This window comes from Bubalus bubalis, chromosome 1 (genome assembly GCF_019923935.1).
Source record: "Bubalus bubalis isolate 160015118507 breed Murrah chromosome 1, NDDB_SH_1, whole genome shotgun sequence".
Classification (NCBI taxonomy): domain Eukaryota; kingdom Metazoa; phylum Chordata; class Mammalia; order Artiodactyla; family Bovidae; genus Bubalus; species Bubalus bubalis.
The window spans coordinates 171,167,852-171,186,043 of NC_059157.1; the positions used below are offsets into that span (position 1 = coordinate 171,167,852).

Genomic DNA, 18,192 nt, shown 5'->3' on the forward strand with positions numbered 1-18,192 from the left:
AAAGCTAATGAATTTACTTACAAATGAGACATTCAGAGCAACATGGGTAAACATATGGCTGATTCATGTTGATGTTTGCTAGAAACCAACATAATACTATAAAGCAATTATCCTTCAATTAAAAATTTAAAAATAAATTCAGAGGAGCCATTACCTCAGATACTATTAATATTTTCTTACTGTAATTTCAAATAATGTCACTCCCCAGAGCCTATAACCTCAGCCTGTTATAACTGTAGTTTCTGAAGAAAACAAAATTTTCAATAACAATGCAATTCTAATTAAAATCATCACAAGCTTTTTTGGTAGAAATTGATGGGTAGATTTCAAAATTTATATGCAATAGCAAAAAATCTAGAATTGCTAACATAAATTTCAAAAAATACAAAATCCTTCACCTTGGCATTTACTACTGTACTTTACCTGAGTTGGGTTAGTGATGGGTCACCCGTTTTGAATATTCAAGCACTGTTTTTAGCACTTCCCTCTTAGTCCAGGGGTAGGACTCTGTGCTTTCACTGCAAGGGACGCAGGTTCAATCCCTGGCAGGGATACTATTAAGATCACCTGTGCCAAGTGGTGTGGCCAAAAAAATTCCATTGCTTCCTTGTGGAGTGGTAATAAATCACAAATTCTACTGTTTCCTTGGGGGTGCTGCACCACACAGCAGGCAGGATCTTAGTTCCTCAGCTAGGGATGGGACTCGAGCCCCATGTAGTGGAAGTGCAGAGTCTTAACCAATGGACTGCCAGGAAGTCCCTCTACTATTATTTTCTTGGCTCTTTATTTTGGTATGTTGTAATATTATGTATTTTTGTCAGGTTTTCTAAAGCGTAATTCTCGCTTTTAAAATGTATAGTTTGATGAGTTTTGCAATCAATCTTCTCCTCCCACCAGATCCTGGTAACCCATTTTTTCTAAGATGTCATACTCATGGAATCTCAAGCCTGTAGCCTTTTGTGACAAGCTTCCTTAGGTGGCATAGTACTTCTAAGAATCATCTATGTTACCGCATACATCAACAGTTTGTTTCTGTGTCAACTTGGGCAGGCTGAATTATGTTTCCCAGAATTCTCTCCATTGTATGCCAACAAGTAGGGTGGGCCCCAAGACACATTTCAGTGTGAAATTTGGAGGGCAGAAGTGGAGCAGGAGGCATTTGGGATTTTTTTTCCAGGCCCTTTCATAGTTGACACAGGTTGAAACTTATCTCCTGGATCAACTGGTTGGTGAGGGGCAGCAGCCAGGACTATAACTGTTCCACTTTTCCTTGGACTGTCCTTCAGTTTCTCTGATTCCTGGGCCAAGTGTGTTCATCAACGTGCCAAAGGGTAACTTCTCCCACAGGATACCCAAATCATCAAGGCTGGAGACAGTGACAAGTGACATGGGTCTCAGTCCATCCGCATGGGTTCTAGCTTGTCTGTGTTTCCTCCACTTTGACATCTGTCTTCCTCTCCCAACAGCCTACCCTATGAACTTCAAGCTCCAGAATTAGATATAAAAACAGAGCTGGAGACTACTTATCCAATCCAGTAATTGTGTAATGTCAAATCCCTGTAAACAAATCACTCACACATACAGGTGTGCCTGCAAATATCTTAGTAGTTCTGCTTCTCTGACTGAACTCTGGCTCATACAATGCCTTTTTATTGCTGAGAAGATATCCACTGTATGGATGTATGATTTACTTATCCATTCACCAGTTTAAGGGCATTTGGTTGTTTTCAACTTGGGATCTTGAATAAAGTTGCAATAAATACTCATATACAGGGTGTTTGTATAGACATATCATTTCAAAATATTGTATTTACAAATATAAGAAGAAATAGCTACAAGAGTTAAAGGTGATTGCCACCACAGGGAGGAAGGGATATATAAGGGTCTGATGTTACACTTTGAATTTTAGAACTTTGTTGCCATAATTTAAAAAAATAAAAAATCAGGGAACTGTGCAATTAAAAGAGAGAATTTTATGATATGTGAATTATATCTCAAAGTATATAATAATATAATGGACAGACTCTGCCATTTTATAATCTAGTGTCAAGTTTTATTTACCTTTTTTCTTACAATATGCTGTCATTCAAAATATACCTCATAAGTAACTCATGCATACAGTAGGCACTCTATAAATATTTTGATTTAATAATTAGATATTTTTTAGAATGACTAAAAACCCTGATGTAAAATCCCAATTGGGAAGTGCATAATCCCATCATAGACAAAATATATAACTTTACAATAAACATTTTTATAAGAATTTGCCCAAAAGAGGGAACACTTACAATTTAGAAATTAAAAAATAAAAAGTAAAAAGCAAGACGAAACACAATACTATTTCAACATGATCCCTGGATTGGTGGTGCTTACAGACCAAGGGCTACCCGCACCCTGTGGCCTTAAGACCATCAGACATTCAGTTAAGAAGATAATTGTATATACATAATAACCTCTTAACTGGAAATGCTGCAAGAATATATAAGCAGTACCCTATGAAAAATGTTACCTATATCCCTTATATGAACACAGGAAAAAATTTAAATATATATTTTATTCTATTTAAAAAGTCAATGCTTTTTATTCTAAGCGTCAAGAATGAGCAACAAGTAAGCAGGAAGTCACTTTTATAGCAGCTCTGCTAAATCCTGGGCAATTCTTTGGGAGACAAGATCAAGAACCTTAGTTCAAAAATATGACAAATCCTTACATTAAAAGGTCTTTCAATGTTTACAAACACAAAACAGGCTGTGACCAAACATGCTAAAGAATTATCTTCTAAGTCCTTATTTTGAGTTAGCTTTATAACTAGGAACATTCACTCTAACTTGAAAAAAAATTACATCACTACCATGATAATAAAAAAAATAAAAGCCAATAAATACCTAATTTCACAGAAGCAGTTGTGCAAACTTATAAACATAATCAAATACTCCATAGCTACAAAATGAAAGTCTACTAACTATATTTTTCAAAAGCTATATAATTCTATAAAAATTTAAATATGTGGACTGACTATCAATAAATGAAAATGTATATATAAAATACTATTAAGTGAAAAAAAGAAAAATTAAAGATATAAAGTGATTACAACCATGTAAAAGTAAATATATTACAATAACAAATTCATTGAAGTGAATTTAATGTATAGACACATAAATAGATTCAAATATTCATTAGAGCTTTATCTTTGCTGCTTAAGATTATAAAAAAAGAACAAAACAGACTACTGTTTTAGGCAAACCTATATTTTGAAACAATAAATACTGAACTATATGTAAACTCCTAAAACAAAGATTTTTAAAAACATGACTTCTGTATCTCAAGTGTGTCATATGAAAGATCAGTCCACCTTTGCTGATCTTCATTTTTACAAAACCTTCTGGCAATAGTTAAGACAGTTCTAATTGCGCTTCTTAAGCAGAAAGGAAAAAATTAAGCACTATTTAAACAAGAAAACTAAACAGCATGCTAACCAAAATCTATCTACTCAATCTGTTTTACTCCTGCAAAAAGCCACTGACAGAAGGTTTTAAAAAAACTAATCCTATATACATACTTTACATAACATATATTTATGCTATAAATATTTCAAAGAATGGCTTTTACATAATTCTTTATTTCAATATATATCTTATTAATTTAATGTAAGTTATGCAAATGCAGTCTTTTAGATTTATAATATTGAAAATTATTCTCTACACGATTTAGAAAATGGCTAATTTCTTGGATAAAACATAGCATATTTTGAAGTCCGAAAGCCAAGTAAATCCCTTATTTCATTTCGGAACTTTGACAGATCTTGGCGCAGTTCGTTTAGATTTTCCACAGTCGCCTGATCTGTACTTTGCATCTTCTGTCTCATGGAAGTCAAGTAGCGATGCACCAGACAGCACATCACTTTTTGGTAGTTTTCATCTCTCTTTTGTTTCAAGTTTCTCCATTCCTTCAAAACAAAATAATACGAAACTTATAATGTACGTGAGAAAATATTTAAATGAGGTGAATTTTTAAAAAAGTTTACAGATACAAATACATATTTGTAATGCTTTATTAGATGATATTTTTTAATATTCAACATGTTTCAAATAAATATGCCCTGCATATTTGTTTTACTCATTTACCTGTATGCTTATCTTAGTTTAAAATCCTTAGTTTATAGTAGGGATTAGCAAACTTACGACCCACAGGCCAAATATGGCCCACTTCTTATATCTGACCGCCTATGAGCGAAGAGTGGCTTTTATGGATGAACATGTGTAACTAACTTGATGATGGGGAATACTAACTTTGAACCCCGATTAAACAAAATGGGTTATTCCAAAATAGAATTCCACTCTTTTCATCAATGGACCTATATTATATATAAAGAAGTATTACTCAATTATTGTTGTATTTTTAATTTCATCAATAAAAGTTTTATGGAAATTTGTTTTCTCTCTTGTTATATTACTACCCACATAAAATCTGTAATTTTGTCATGGCCCACAAAATCTAAAATATTAATTATCTGGTCTTTTACAGAAAAGGTTTGCCAACTTCTGGTTTATAGCAACATGGATTGAATTATTCATATATTAAACAACTTTCAAAAAGAATGAAAAAAATATGAGTTCACTCTGGGAGTCACTCTTTATTTATGCTGACAGGCTAGATATCTTGAATATTTTCCTTGTTCTAAAACTGTGAGATGAGAATTCATGAAAAAAAATCACACCTCTCTTGCATTTTCAGTAAATATTTATTGAATCCGTACTTTATGATAGGTTCTATGCCATGCATTAGGGATATAGGATTAGCCCTTGTTTTCTTAAGCTATTTTGCTAATTCCTTTATGACTACAACAAATTAGTATAAAACAGCATAAATCTTAGCCCTTAGGACTCTGTATATTTATGCTTTAGGAAACATCTGAAATTAGGAATTATTAAAATTATCATGTTGCAGTTCAAACATCTAACTTCTTACCTTCAAGCTGTTCTGCCGTTTAACCTTGCCTTTTGATGTATGAGAGCAAATCCACTTACTCAGGCTACTAATCATATAGCAGATAGTCTTTGGCGAAGGAATGATGTTGAAAGGTGGGGGTAATGTACATTTGTCATCAAAGTAGCTAAGCCACAATTTTGCTCGCGCAAACTTCCATTCTTTGTCTTCATGATTCTATAAGAGGCAAATGAAAAACTAACACAGGATATGATTAGGCATGCATACACGCGTACATACGTAGTGGGACTGGTATGGACTGCTTAAAACTGTTCAAATGTTTCCACACCTTGGAGGTAAAAATTTTGTTCCAAACTTGCAATTAATATACATTATTTACATTTTAAAACAATTTACATTTAATTTTTAAAAGATACTAATTCTTAATTCTTTTAAATCTTTGGTTGTCTTACCTAATATATACATTTGGTATGACCTGAAGAGAATATAAAATTTTATAAGAATGAATACTTACTGCTATCAACTGAAAACTTTTATGAAGCATTGCCACCAGCAGCTTGGTAAGTACTATCACAACCACAACGTTGTATGTCCCAACAATAACAGCTCCGACGAAGGACTGTAATTCTTCTCCGTAGCTAAATCTTGTGACAAAGATTGCCACATGTGCTAAGGAGAAAATATACCAGAACAAAGCAAAGCAAGTGCCGATGAACCTGTGAAGACAATTATATTTCTATTTGAAAGGCATTCTAAGACGCTATTTAGCAAAGATAAAGAATTTATTAATACAACATTACATAAAGAATAGATATTTTGTAAAATAACTAAGGATGGACCCAGCATCACAGATATGCCTTACTATAAACAAGGAAACAAACTCAAAAGGAAGACAAACCATTTCTGTTTAATCTCTTACTACTGTTCTGTCTTTCGCAACACAGCAGCCTATGATCCTGTTAATACTTAACAGGACTGTGCCACTTATTTAAAAACTTCAAATGGCTCTCGAGCTCCAATGACCAAAGTCCATACAAGAGCCAACAAGGTCCTACGTGATCCTATTACCTTTCCTTTTTCCCCTTCCTTTTTTTCTCTGAAGTATAGTTGATTAACCCCACCTTCTCCCCTTTGGTAACCACAGGTTTGTTTTCTATGTCTGTGAATCTCTATCCTGTTCAGCATATGCATTCATTTGTATTATGTTTTAGATGCCACAATACATTATATAGTATTTGTCTCTGACTTATTTCACTAAACATAGTATTACCCAGGTCCATGCACATTGTTGCAAATGGCAGAATTTCATTTTTATGGTTGAGTAACACTCCAGTGTGTGTGTGTGTGTGTGTGTGTACACACCCCATTTTCTTAATCCATTCATCTATTGATGGGTCCTTTACCATAGGGCTCATATACATTGGCCTATACCTACTTGTTTTAGACTGACAGTCATTTAAGTTCAAACACATTCTAAAAGATCTACACTTTTTTTACCCACTCACCCACAGTTTTTGATGTCATATTTTACATCTTCATGATTATCTCTCAACTGTTTACTGTATTTATAGTTGCTTTTATGTGTTTTTTCTTTTAATCTATCACTTTTTAAAGTGATCTTCAATCCTTACTCTATACCTGCCTTTCCTAGTGGGATTTTCCCTTTCCTATAGATTCTTATTTCTTTTCCATTTAGAGAAGACCCTTCAACATTTCTTTTAGGTTAGGCTCCATATTGATGAATTCTTTTAGTTTTTGATGCTCTGTTAAGTTATCTCTCCTCTAAATGATGATCTTGCTGGGTAGAGTATCCTAAGTTATAGGTTTTTCCCTCTCAGCACTGAATAAATCATGACTCTCCCTATCATCTGCAAAGTTTCTGCAGAGCAAGCAGCTGATAACCTTATGCAGTTCCCTTGTATATGACTATTATTCCCTCGATGCCTTTGGAATTCTAACTTTTGCTACGTTACTTATGATATGTCTTGATGTGGGTCTGTTTGGTTTCCTCTTTCTTGGGACCCTCTGTGCTTCCTGTACCTGGATATCCCTTTCCTTCTTCAGGTTTGGGAAAGTTTCAGGCATAATGTCTTCAAATACATTTTCAATCCCCTTCTCGCTCTCTGTCTCCTTCTAGAACTATTATGCGAATGCTTATTTGCTTAATGTTATCCTAGAAATCTAGTGGACTGCTTTTGCTTTTTTTCACTGTCCTCCTTTCTGCTGTTCTGATTGGGTAATTTCCATTATTCCATCTTCTAAACCACTTATGAGTTCTTCTGTGTCACACAGTCTGCTATTCAGTGTTTTTTTATTTCAGATATTGAATTACCTATTTTTGTTTTAATATTTACAATTGATTGATAATGTTTTACAATATTGGTTTGATTTCTGTCATACATAAACATGAATTAACCATAGGTGTGCATACTGAATTGCTTATTTTTGAGTCTTTTTTTATATTTTCTAGTTCCTTGCTAAAATGATCTTTGTTTAGATACGTTCTCTTGATGTAAACTAATTTAGTTAGCATTTTTATTACCAATGATTTGAATTCTTTATCTGGTTAATTATTTGTTTCATTATCTTCTCAAGGTTTTTCTCTTTCTCAAGTGAGAGTAGTTCCTCTGCCTTTTCATTTTACTTAACTTTCTCTGCCTCTATGAATTTAGATGAAACAGGTGCCTACTGTGGTCTTGAAGAGGTGTTCTTATGGGTGTCCCCATAGGATTTGGTGGGATGGCTGGATTTGATGCAGACACCAATCTCTCCTCAGGATGTGCTGGCAGCTCTCACCTTGGTGGGGGAATGGCTGGAGATGGAAGGTCTAGAGCCCATGCAGGGTGTGAGAAGGGACATCTCTCTGCTCAGTGGCCATCACCGCCCTGTGGTCAGGGGTGGGATCTACTCCCAAGCTGCTGGAGTAGAAGCCCTGAGAGTCAATCTGGAGCTGGATCTGTTCCTTTTAAGTGTGTGTGTTTTTTCTTCCCCCCACACCAGGATCTTTGCCCCAAAGGAGGGGAGTGCTGAAGCAAATGGGGCTCGTGTACTTACAGAGTCCCATGCGCTACAGAGACCCATGTTAAGTGTCCATGGCTCCATTCAGATGTGGCCCGTGGTTGTGTTTCTTTGCTGGTCACGGCCACTGAGTGCGGCACTGTGGTGTGGAGCGAGTGGGGCCAGAGCATTCACTCAGATTGGATTTGGGCACACAGCAAGGTGGTCACAGGAAACCCAGCAGCTATGCTGCTGTCAAAACTATGGATTGCTTCCAGAGTGCCCCTGGAGTAAGCTCCAACAACAGCGACTGCCTCCTCCCCTGGGCTACACTCCAGGACTGAGTTGCCTCTGTGTCTCAAGATCGAGTCTTTTCCCAGGTCCTGATGCCCTAGATCCGGGGACATGCTGTGACGTAGAATGAGCAAGGCCAGGGTATTCACTCAGTTCAGGCTGGGGAGAGCAGTGAGCTGGTCAGAGGAAACCTGGAAGCCACTAGGGCAGACCTCCCTCTGCCCTAGCCAGGGGCAAGCCAGCACCTGCACTCCTCATGAGTTGGGAGTCCAGGCTTCTCCAGTCTTTCTATGTGTCCCAGGGATTCTCCAAACAACCAGCTAAGGCAGCTTGCATCCTATGCATAGAACCCAGACTAGGAGAGTCTGTGGTTTGACCCACTCACTCCCCAGGGTAAGTGTCCACCTGTGTAATCTCCCTTTTCCTTTGAATCCCCCCATAGGGGTACGGGCCCTGATTAGTCACTTTCTTCTCATCCTGCCCGATTACATGTGTACCTTTCTTACAGCCTTGGTTGTATTGGAGTCCTTCTGCCCATTTCCAGCTGGCTTTCACTGAGAATTATTCCACATGTAGATGCATTTTTGATATGTTTGTGGAGGGAGGTGAGCTCCATGTTCTCTTATTCTCCCATCTTGATCTGCTTTATTCCCCATTGAAAGTGAAAGTATTAGTTGCTCAGTTATGAGCAACTCAGTCATGAGCTCAGTCATGCGTTTTGACCCCATGGACTACAGCCCGCCAGGCTCCTCTGCCCATGGGATTCTTCAGGCAAGAACACTGGAGTGGGTTGCCATTCCCTTCTCCAGGGGATCTTCCCGACCCAGGGACTGAACCCAGGTCTCCTCCATTGCAGGAAGACTCTCTACTGTCTGAGCTACCAGGGAAGCCCAATTCCCCATTACCTTCCTGAGTCAATCTACAACTCTTCCTCTGATTCACTACATACCATCTAGACTTCTGGCTTTTCCTTGAGCATGCTAGTTACACTCTCATCTCAGGGCGTTTGCCTTTGCCATTCCCTTATCTCCCAGCTCTCTTCCTCCAGATTCTTCTTCATGGCTTGATCCTTCACCAGCTTTATAGCTTTACTTGAACGTCATCTTTTGTGAGGGCTTCCCTAACCTCCTATCTAACTAAAGCTACACACCCTCTTATACAAAAATCCTCCTTGGCCCAAGCTTTCCTTGGGCTACTGGTCCTTATCAATATTGTGTAATATCAGTTCAGTTCATGTCAGACTCTTTGCGACCCCATGAACTGAGCACATCTGGCTTCCCTGTCCACCATCTCCCTAAGTTTGCTCAAACTCATGTCCACTGAGTCGGTAATGCTACCTAAACATCTCATCTTCTGCTGCCTCCTCTCCTTTTGCCTTCAGTCTTTCCCAATCTTTCTCCAATGAGTCAGCTCTTCCCATCAGGTGGCCAAAATACTGCAGCTTCTGCTTCAGCATCAGTCCTTCCAGTGAATATTCAGGACTGAAGATTTCCTTTAGGATGGACTGATTGGATCTCCTTGCAGTCCAAGGGACTCTCAAAGAGTCTTCTCCAACACCACAGTTCAAAAATCAATTTTTCAGCATTCAGCTTTCTTAATGGTCCAACTCTCACATCCATACATGACTACTGGAAAAAACCATAGCTTTGACTAGACAGACCACTGTCGGCAAAGTAATGTTTCTACTTTTTAATATGTTATCTAGGTTTGTCATAGCTTTTCTTCCAAGTCTTTTAATTTCACAGCTTATTCTTATTTTTACTGCCTGTATCACCTCACCAGGAAATAAACTCCATGAGAGTAGTTTTTGTTCACTGATACTTCATTTCTTTAGCACTTAGAACAGTGTCTGGCATTTTGAAGGTGTTTGTTGTTGATGATTATCAAATGATTCATGGCAAGTAAGTATTTCTTATTCAAAAGGCGTATCTTAAAGAAAATATGAAGTTCTAGTTCTATAGGTATGAATTCACACATAACAGGGCAGAAAGAAATATGTTTACTAAAATTTTAAAAGACACTCACGAATGGAAGGTGTCATTGCTTTGCTGTTCACAGAATATGCCTACACAGTCCTTCTGTTCTTTGGGAGTGTAGCCTTTATCATACAGTTGTGTCAGCCCAATTGTGAAAGAAAACAAAACAAGAAGAAACATTCCAAGAAATTTTCCAAAATCTTGTAACATCTGACCCATTGAAATCTGTGGAAATATTACATAAGTGTTCATTAAAATCATCTGGAAAACAAAAATATGAAAAACTAAATGACCAGGCAAGAAAATATATGATCCACAAGGCTATTCTTCTTTTTCCCCTGTGAGATATTTTGGCACTTTTAAACATCAAAAATCCAGTTACCAGACAAAAAGCCATTCTGATCATGCCAGCACTGCGAGTGTTAGATGGTACATTTCTTGAATCTGGACCGCGTCTGCAGAAGATAGTGTTGCTATGAAGGTAGAGGAAGAGGCATGGAGATGGAAGAAAAGGCCTAATTTGCAAGCGATGAAAGGAAAATTTCTTGTTAAAACCTAAAGGGAAATAAATGCTTACATTTATAGTTCCGTAAAGTTTACAAATACAAAACTATTTTGACATTAAGTTTTCAAATTTTGTAACCAATTCTAAACCACTTCTTAAAGAACAGCATTTCCTCCTTGAGGACTGACCTAATCTCTGTTGCCAGGGTGATGAATTTTCATTTGAGGTCTATTAAGAAAAAAGTATATGAGTTAAGTCAAATGAGAGGGTCTAATATTTGTATGTGAGTATCTTTTGTAATTTAGATATGTGTAGCGCATCTGGCAATGGCACCCCACTCCAGTACTCTTGCCTGGAAAATCCCATGGTCAGAGGATCCTGGTAGGCTACAGTCCATAGGGCTGCCAAGAGTCAGACATGACTGAGCGACTTCACTTTCACTTTTCACTTTCATGCACTGGAGAAGGAAATGGCAACCCACTCCAGTGTTCTTGCCTGGAGAATCCCAGGGACAGGGAAGCCTGGTGGGCTGCCGTCTACGGGGTTGCACAGAGTCGGACACCACTGAAGCGACTTAGCAGCAGCAGTAGCAGCGCATCTGAAGCTTTATTCAAGCCTAATTTCATTCTCCTTCAATACTCTTTCAAAATCTGGGGAATAGGTGCTTTTCATAAATTCCATACAAATTTGGAGACCTATTTAACATAACCTTTTGACCCTGAAATTCTATGCCTAGGAATTTAGCCCATAGGAAGTACACAAAGATGCATTACATACAAGGATTTTCACTGGAGCATTGTAGCAAAAATTAGAACATTCTAAAGCTGTTGTTACAAAGAATGGAGTTCGATGTGGTGACGTAGAAAGGTACCTAGAAAATATTACGTCCAAAAAAGCAAGGTACATGATAGTATTATAACAGCTGTTTTTTAAAGAATAGATCAAATATATTTTTTCATATAGGTAAAGTTTGATATGCACAGGAGATTCCTTAAAGTTTACACAAGAAACCATTAACAGTGCCTACCTATAGGACTAGCGGTGTGGAAGGCAGACTTTCTCACTTTACACTTCTTTGAATCTTCTTTGCTATACGCATTTTTTAAGATAAAAAAAGTTAGTGTTTAGAAATAATCCTTCCTCAAATGTAACCAGGTCAAATTTATATGGTTTGTTAATCCAACTTAAAATAAAATTCTGAACTGCCTCAAGCCTGCCAACATTACATATGCCAGTTGCCAATGTTACAAACAGTAGGAGCAGGCAAGTGGCCAAGCCCCTCCAGCCCACTAAAGGGAGCCAGCTAATTAAGTAGAAGAGGTGCTAAAATTTTCAGGCACAGCACAAGCTAGTGTTTCAGGCAACTTGGAGTGGAGAGGTCCACCAGGCCTGATGTCTGTGCATTTGATCAGCATGTGCTAGTTTTCAAAATCTCATGCTTCCCTCACTTGGCTCTCTTGCAAAATTCTGATGGAAGAAACAGAGAGCTTTTAGAATTGGAAAGCTCAAACTGTGTGAGGAAGAGAAGAAATCCATTTCTCTCTTCATCAAGAATAGCTTTATTATGTCATTTTGGAAAGAAATCATTTATTCAGATTATAAGTGCTTAGAATTAAGCCATGTCATGTTAGTAGAGAACCTAATAATGTATGACGGTTAAGAATACAATAACTGCTTTAGATAATGATAGAAAAGACTAAATTTGAAGAAAATTTAGACACTGCGAGCTTAAAGGTAATTTCAAAAATTAAGTCCGAAAGTAAAATTCTTCATTTAATATTACTAAGTTTTAAAGACTGAAATTCAATTTCAGTATCAAGATGAGCAATAATTGATAAGAACACCACAAACTTCATGACTTGTTTTTTAAAAACATGATATTAATCCTTGTATAAGATGGAAGAACCAAAATTAGCTACAGTGGATATCACTGATGTGGACATTAGCTTGAACATGTGAAAGGCAAACATGAAAAGTAGTAAACTAATTTTAGTCTGAGAAATATTACAAGGCTTATTTGTAAAAATAACAATCATGCTTCCTTAAATATTTACTTATTTTATTTATTTAAAACTACTTAGCAGTTTTACTTGAGAAATGTGAACAGTAAGTAGTAAAAAACATAGTAATTTAAAAATTAATATTGAAATTTATACAATAGTATACACAGAGAAAAATATTTTCCTAGTAATCAGAAAAATGGAAATTAAAGAAAACTACTACGATAATAGAAGGAAAAAGGAGAACACTAAAGCTATGAATGTGATGAACATATTTTTTTTTTGTGACTGAAAATTAATACATCCTTTTATATAGAAATACCAAGGCACCATGAGAATCCTATCTTTTAATAGGTTAATACTACTTTTAAGATGTATTATCTAGGAGCCCACCAGGCTCTTCTGTCCATGGAACTCTCCAGGCAAGAACACTGCAGTGGGTAGCTATTTCCTTCTCCAGGGGATCCTCCCAACCCAGGGACTGAACCTGGGTCTTATGCATTGCAGGCAGACTCTTTACCATCTGAGCCACCAGGGAAGCCCAAGACATCCTTATGTGTGCTCTGTCACTCAGTCGTGTCCGACTCTTTGCGACCCCATGGACTGCAGCCCGCCAGGCTCCTCTGTCCATGGGGTTTTCCAGGCAGAATACTGGAGTGGGTTGTCATTTCCTACTCCAGGGGAATCTTCCCAACCCAGGGATCAAACCCAAGTTTCTTGTGTCTCCTGCATTGGCAGGCGGGTTCTTTACCACTGAGCCACCTAGGAAGCCAAGATATCCTTATGAAATAATTTAACATAAGAAAAAGCCTCATATACAGAGCACTATGTAAAGTAGCAGACATATGCTAAATGCCTGATAGAAGAAAGAGTTGATATCATTAGGGTGCATATCATGTGTTAAATTTAAAAAGTTGTTGACAAGAATTACAAAAATAACTTCTAGTCATTCTTCCAAATCTTTCTTGAGACAAACCCATAATTATTTGTAGAAAAGTTCTATCTAATCAAGCTGCTGCTGCTACTGCTAAGTCACTTCAGCCGTGTCCGACTCTGTGCGACTCCACAGACGGCAGCCCACCAGGCCCCGCCGTCCCTGGGATTCTCCAGGCAAGAACACTGGAGTGGGTTGCCATTTCCTTCTCCAGTGCATGAAAGTGAAAAGTGAAAGTGAAGTCGCTCAGTCATGTCCGACTCTTCGTGATCCCATGGACTGCAGCCCACTAAGCTCCTCTGTCCATAGAATTTTCCAGGTAAGAGTATTGGAGTGGGGTGCCATTGCCTTCTCCAATCTAATCAAGCTATTCATGCCCAAAACGTCCTTTATATCTGTCAAAACAATCAAAGTGGACTACATTTCTCACACCATATACAAAAACCTGAAGCCACAGAACCCCTATAAGAAAACACAAGCAGTTTACTTTTTGTCACTGGTCTTAGCAATACATCTTTGGATATGTTGAATGGCAAGGGAGGCAAAAACAAAAATAAATGGGACCTACTGAAACTTAAAACCTTTTGCACAGCAGGGGAAACCATCAACAAAATTAAAAGCCAGCACACTGCATGGGAGAAGATATTTGCAAACAATGTATCTGATAAGGGGTTAATATACAAAACACACAGAGAAATCACAACTCAAGCTTCCTGACTCTCTCTAAGCACCCCCTCAGTCATGCCCCCAAGTCCTTTGTATGTAATCTCTATATTTTTCACTTTATACCAATATTTATGTTTGTCTCTTCTAAGAGTCAATCACTGCCGAATCAGGATCATTTTATATGTCCCATACAGGATAATTCTATGACCTTGATTTGCCTGCTATAGCTCCAGTTCAGAGCTGTCGTCCCAACTTAGTAATGAAAAACATCTTTTCATTCTGCAAAGTGTCTCTATAAGAATAATAAATCATGGTCATTCTAACTAAGGGAGAGAACTAGACTCCTACTATATAATCAGTTACAATAAAAGTCTGTCAGCTTCTAAATCTACAAAAATTTGGAAGGACAAAATGTTAGTAATTTATGTTAAATAATGTTAAATAATGTTAGTTAGTTATGGAGATAAATTTAACAGACAACTGCAGGAATCACATAAAAACAGTATCTGATATAGCAGGTTATGTATGTAAAGAAAAAAAGTTACACTTTAGCTAAAGTAGTTAACTTATTGTCAATTTTCCTCACAACTGGGTCAATCTATTTTAAGTGAGTTCCTGGCTTATGATTAACAAAACAGAAAAAAATGTTTTACAAATCTTCTGCACAAAATGATTTAGACTTCTTTCTCACTAATATGTTATACAAGTCTGTCATGTTAATAAGACTAGTCTGGAAAACAAATGTCTTCATTGGAGAAATTTTTAAAATAAACACCTGAAGACAGGACTCCACAGATTCCTATTCAATTTCTATTTTTCATCCTCTTTCTGACTAACCAGACCTTAGTTTCTCGGGGGGCAATATGTTCAATTAAGGGCTTCTCAAGTGGCACTAGCGGTAAAGAACCCACCTGCCAATGCAGGAGACATAAGAAACACAGATTCGATCCCTGGGTCGGGGAGATCCCTTGGAGGAGGGCAACCCACTCCACTGTTCTTGCCTAGAAAAACCTATAGACAGAGGAGCCTGGGGGGCTACAGTCCACAGGGTTGCAAAGAGTCAGCAACTTAGTACAGCATGGCACGACACAGCATGCTCAATTAAAAGAGTACTCATCTCTTCAGAGACACAAATAGCCATGTGACCCTATTCTGGCCAATGAGTTATAAGTGAAAGTATCTGGTGGGCCTTGAGGAAAACTAACTGTCCTCCTGTAGAAAAAAAGAAAGACAGCAGGCTCATGCTTTCTGCCCTTCCCCTTTTCCCTGCTGAATGCAGACTTGATATAATGACTTGGAGCAGGGAGCCTGCAACCTTGAGAAGCAGTCATACTCTAAACAAGTTTATACATTTGCAAAACTTATCAAACTATCCAGTTAGGATGGGTGCATTTTACTGTATGGAAAATGATATCTTAATAAAGATAATTTTTATTATTTATTTTTTGGCCACACTCCACAACATGTGGGATCAAGTTCCTTGATAGGGATCAAACCCACACCCCCTGCAATGGGAACAGGGTGTCTTAACCACTGGATCACCAGGGAAGTCCCGAGATAATTTTTAAAAACTCATTTGCTGGACTAGATCGTAACCTTTTAACATATATTATGATTAACTTATAGACCTTTTTAAAAAAACAGGAACAAAATAAATATTTGTTAGCTTGACTTTAATTATTTGTTAATTCTGTGGCTACTTGAACAATATAAAGTACTCTGCTGGAGGAGGAAAAATACACACCACAGTTGAAAAGACAAATATCCATTTATGCAGTATTTGTACACACATCTGCAGTTCTTTTGGGAAGAGATTAAGTCAGGAAGACCTGACTCAACTGTTATCAGAAAAAGAAACAAATAATTTACCAAGAAATAATAATATACTTTCTCCTATTAACCCTTCGTAAAAACCTATAAAGCAATTTCCAGTATAGAAACCTAGTGATACCACTAGGTTTTAGCTAAGAAACAAAACAATGTGCATGTAAAAACACTGCTGACTCCTGGCTAAAAACATTTATAGAAGATACTAGTGGCAAAATTAAATCAAAATAACATTTAAATAATAGACAAACTAAACCAGTATTTCATAAATCATGTTTTGGAGAAAAAAAAGAGACCTGAGCATATTTCATGAAAAATGGGTATGATGTTAATTTAGGCGATGATAGTTTGAACAAGGTTAAACAAGTTTCGTTACTTCTTCCTCACAGGCTTTAATGTCACCATGTGTGCTGTGAATTCCCAAAAGAGGCTACATGGAATGCAGTGTGTCCCAAACTTATTTCAGGCAGAGCATCTCACAGGGCTTGGCTTGAGGGAGCCACATTTCAGGAAACACTGTGAAGGATGGCAGCACAAGTCAAATCAAATCAAATTGGGTTTTTCCTTCATATTTTGTTTTCATATCTCTGTTGGAGAAGGTAATTATGCATTTTATTTAAAATATCTTCTTTAAAAATATAAAAAAGAATCTAAATTGTTGGTAAATTTTGACTTAAGAAAGACTGAATATTGCTCAGATATCCAGACTTATAAAATAACAGAGTATTATGTAGAGCTGGTCACAAGCAGAGTTGACCCCACCTTTCAAGAACAACCAACTACCAAAATCTGTGGGGTACATGCAACCAAGTCTGAGTTCTTTCTTTAGTGTAAAGAGACTCAGAATTTATCCCTGGACTCTCTCAATAATAATCATATTACTTTGAATAAATAAAAGCTCAATTTCCTTAACTGTAAAAGTACTATAAGGTATAAAGCTAGACTACATAAACTATGACATTTTTAGCTCTAAATGATGTTATTTTCTGGGCTTCCTTCGTGGTCCAGTGGTTAAGAATCTGCCTGCCAATGCAGGGGACACAGGTTCAATCCCTGCTCCAGGAAGATCCCACATGCCAAGGAGCGACTAAGCCTGAACACAACAACTGGGTCTGTGCTCTAGAGCCCAGGAGCCGTAACTACCAAGCCTGCGAGCCGCAACGACTGAGACGGTATGCCTACAAGCGGGGAAGCCACCACAATGAGAGGACCACGCTCCTACAACTAGAGAGTAGCCCCTGCTCGCCACAACCACAGGAAGTCTGCACCTAGCAACGAAGATCTAGCACAGCCAAAATAAACAAATCTTTAAAAAAAATCAAATATGCCATTTTCTAACTTATGTTTAATAGTTATTAAGTAATGTATTTTATGAAATATAACTTATTTTCAAAACCATCATGAAGTATGAACTCTGAACAATATCTCCCTTATATTTGTCACTTAAAACTTTAAATGTGAAGTCCATCTTGGTAAAAAGCAAATTTTTATGTCCCTCTACTGTCTGAAGTATTTATTTCAAATACATCCATGTTTGTGGACTTGGGAAGGAGGGACAATGGACCACAACTTAATAAAACTCTGGATACCTAAAAGCAAAGGATTGTCATTCAGCCAGAAACAAACCAGATGAACACACTGCTACTTTTCAACTGTTAATTATTTTCAAAAGCAAAGTTTAGTTTTGACATCATGAGAAACAATATTCCAGTGAACAAGAAAAAGGTGTAGTAGCTTTAACAAATATTCTTTAAGAAACTGTAACTGCTTACCTGTAATGGACCCAAGATAGAGCTTGTTGTATACATAAAAAAGAGACGAAGGTAACTCAGAACGTTGGCAAATGCAAAAAGTCCCTCTGCCACCAGTGTAGGGTGGAACGCATCCCAGTCCTTCCGATCCGCAAAATCATGAAACTAAGATTAGGAGGAAAAAGCCAAAGGTAAGTGGCTCTCTCAACTTAGGAAAATAAAAACAAATACTCTGACCGTTTAAAGAAAACCATTTTGTCTCTCCTTGTGGCAGAACTCCATTTATGTTTCATAA

At 37.3% G+C, this 18,192-nt stretch overlaps 1 protein-coding gene across 6 annotated transcripts in view; it reads right to left on the reverse strand.

The window, feature by feature from the left end:
• Window positions 1-2,031: 2,031 nt before the first annotated feature.
• TRPC1 (transient receptor potential cation channel subfamily C member 1) overlaps window positions 2,032-18,192 on the reverse strand; it is a 60,319-nt gene continuing 44,158 nt past the window's right edge. For 4 of the 6 annotated variants that reach the window (XM_025290591.3, XM_025290584.3, XM_025290622.3 and 1 more), the window contains 5 exons: window positions 17,919-18,062; window positions 10,264-10,475; window positions 5,462-5,663; window positions 4,969-5,163; window positions 2,032-3,946 (listed from right to left, as the gene is read on the reverse strand). In XM_025290591.3, the coding sequence (XP_025146376.1) occupies window positions 3,719-3,946; window positions 4,969-5,163; window positions 5,462-5,663; window positions 10,264-10,475; window positions 17,919-18,062 (981 nt within the window). In that variant the 3' untranslated portion in view covers window positions 2,032-3,718. The remainder of the gene's footprint in view (window positions 3,947-4,968; window positions 5,164-5,461; window positions 5,664-10,263; window positions 10,476-17,918; window positions 18,063-18,192) is intronic. The other 2 variants (XM_006078006.4, XM_006078005.4) reach the window with 1 other exon arrangement.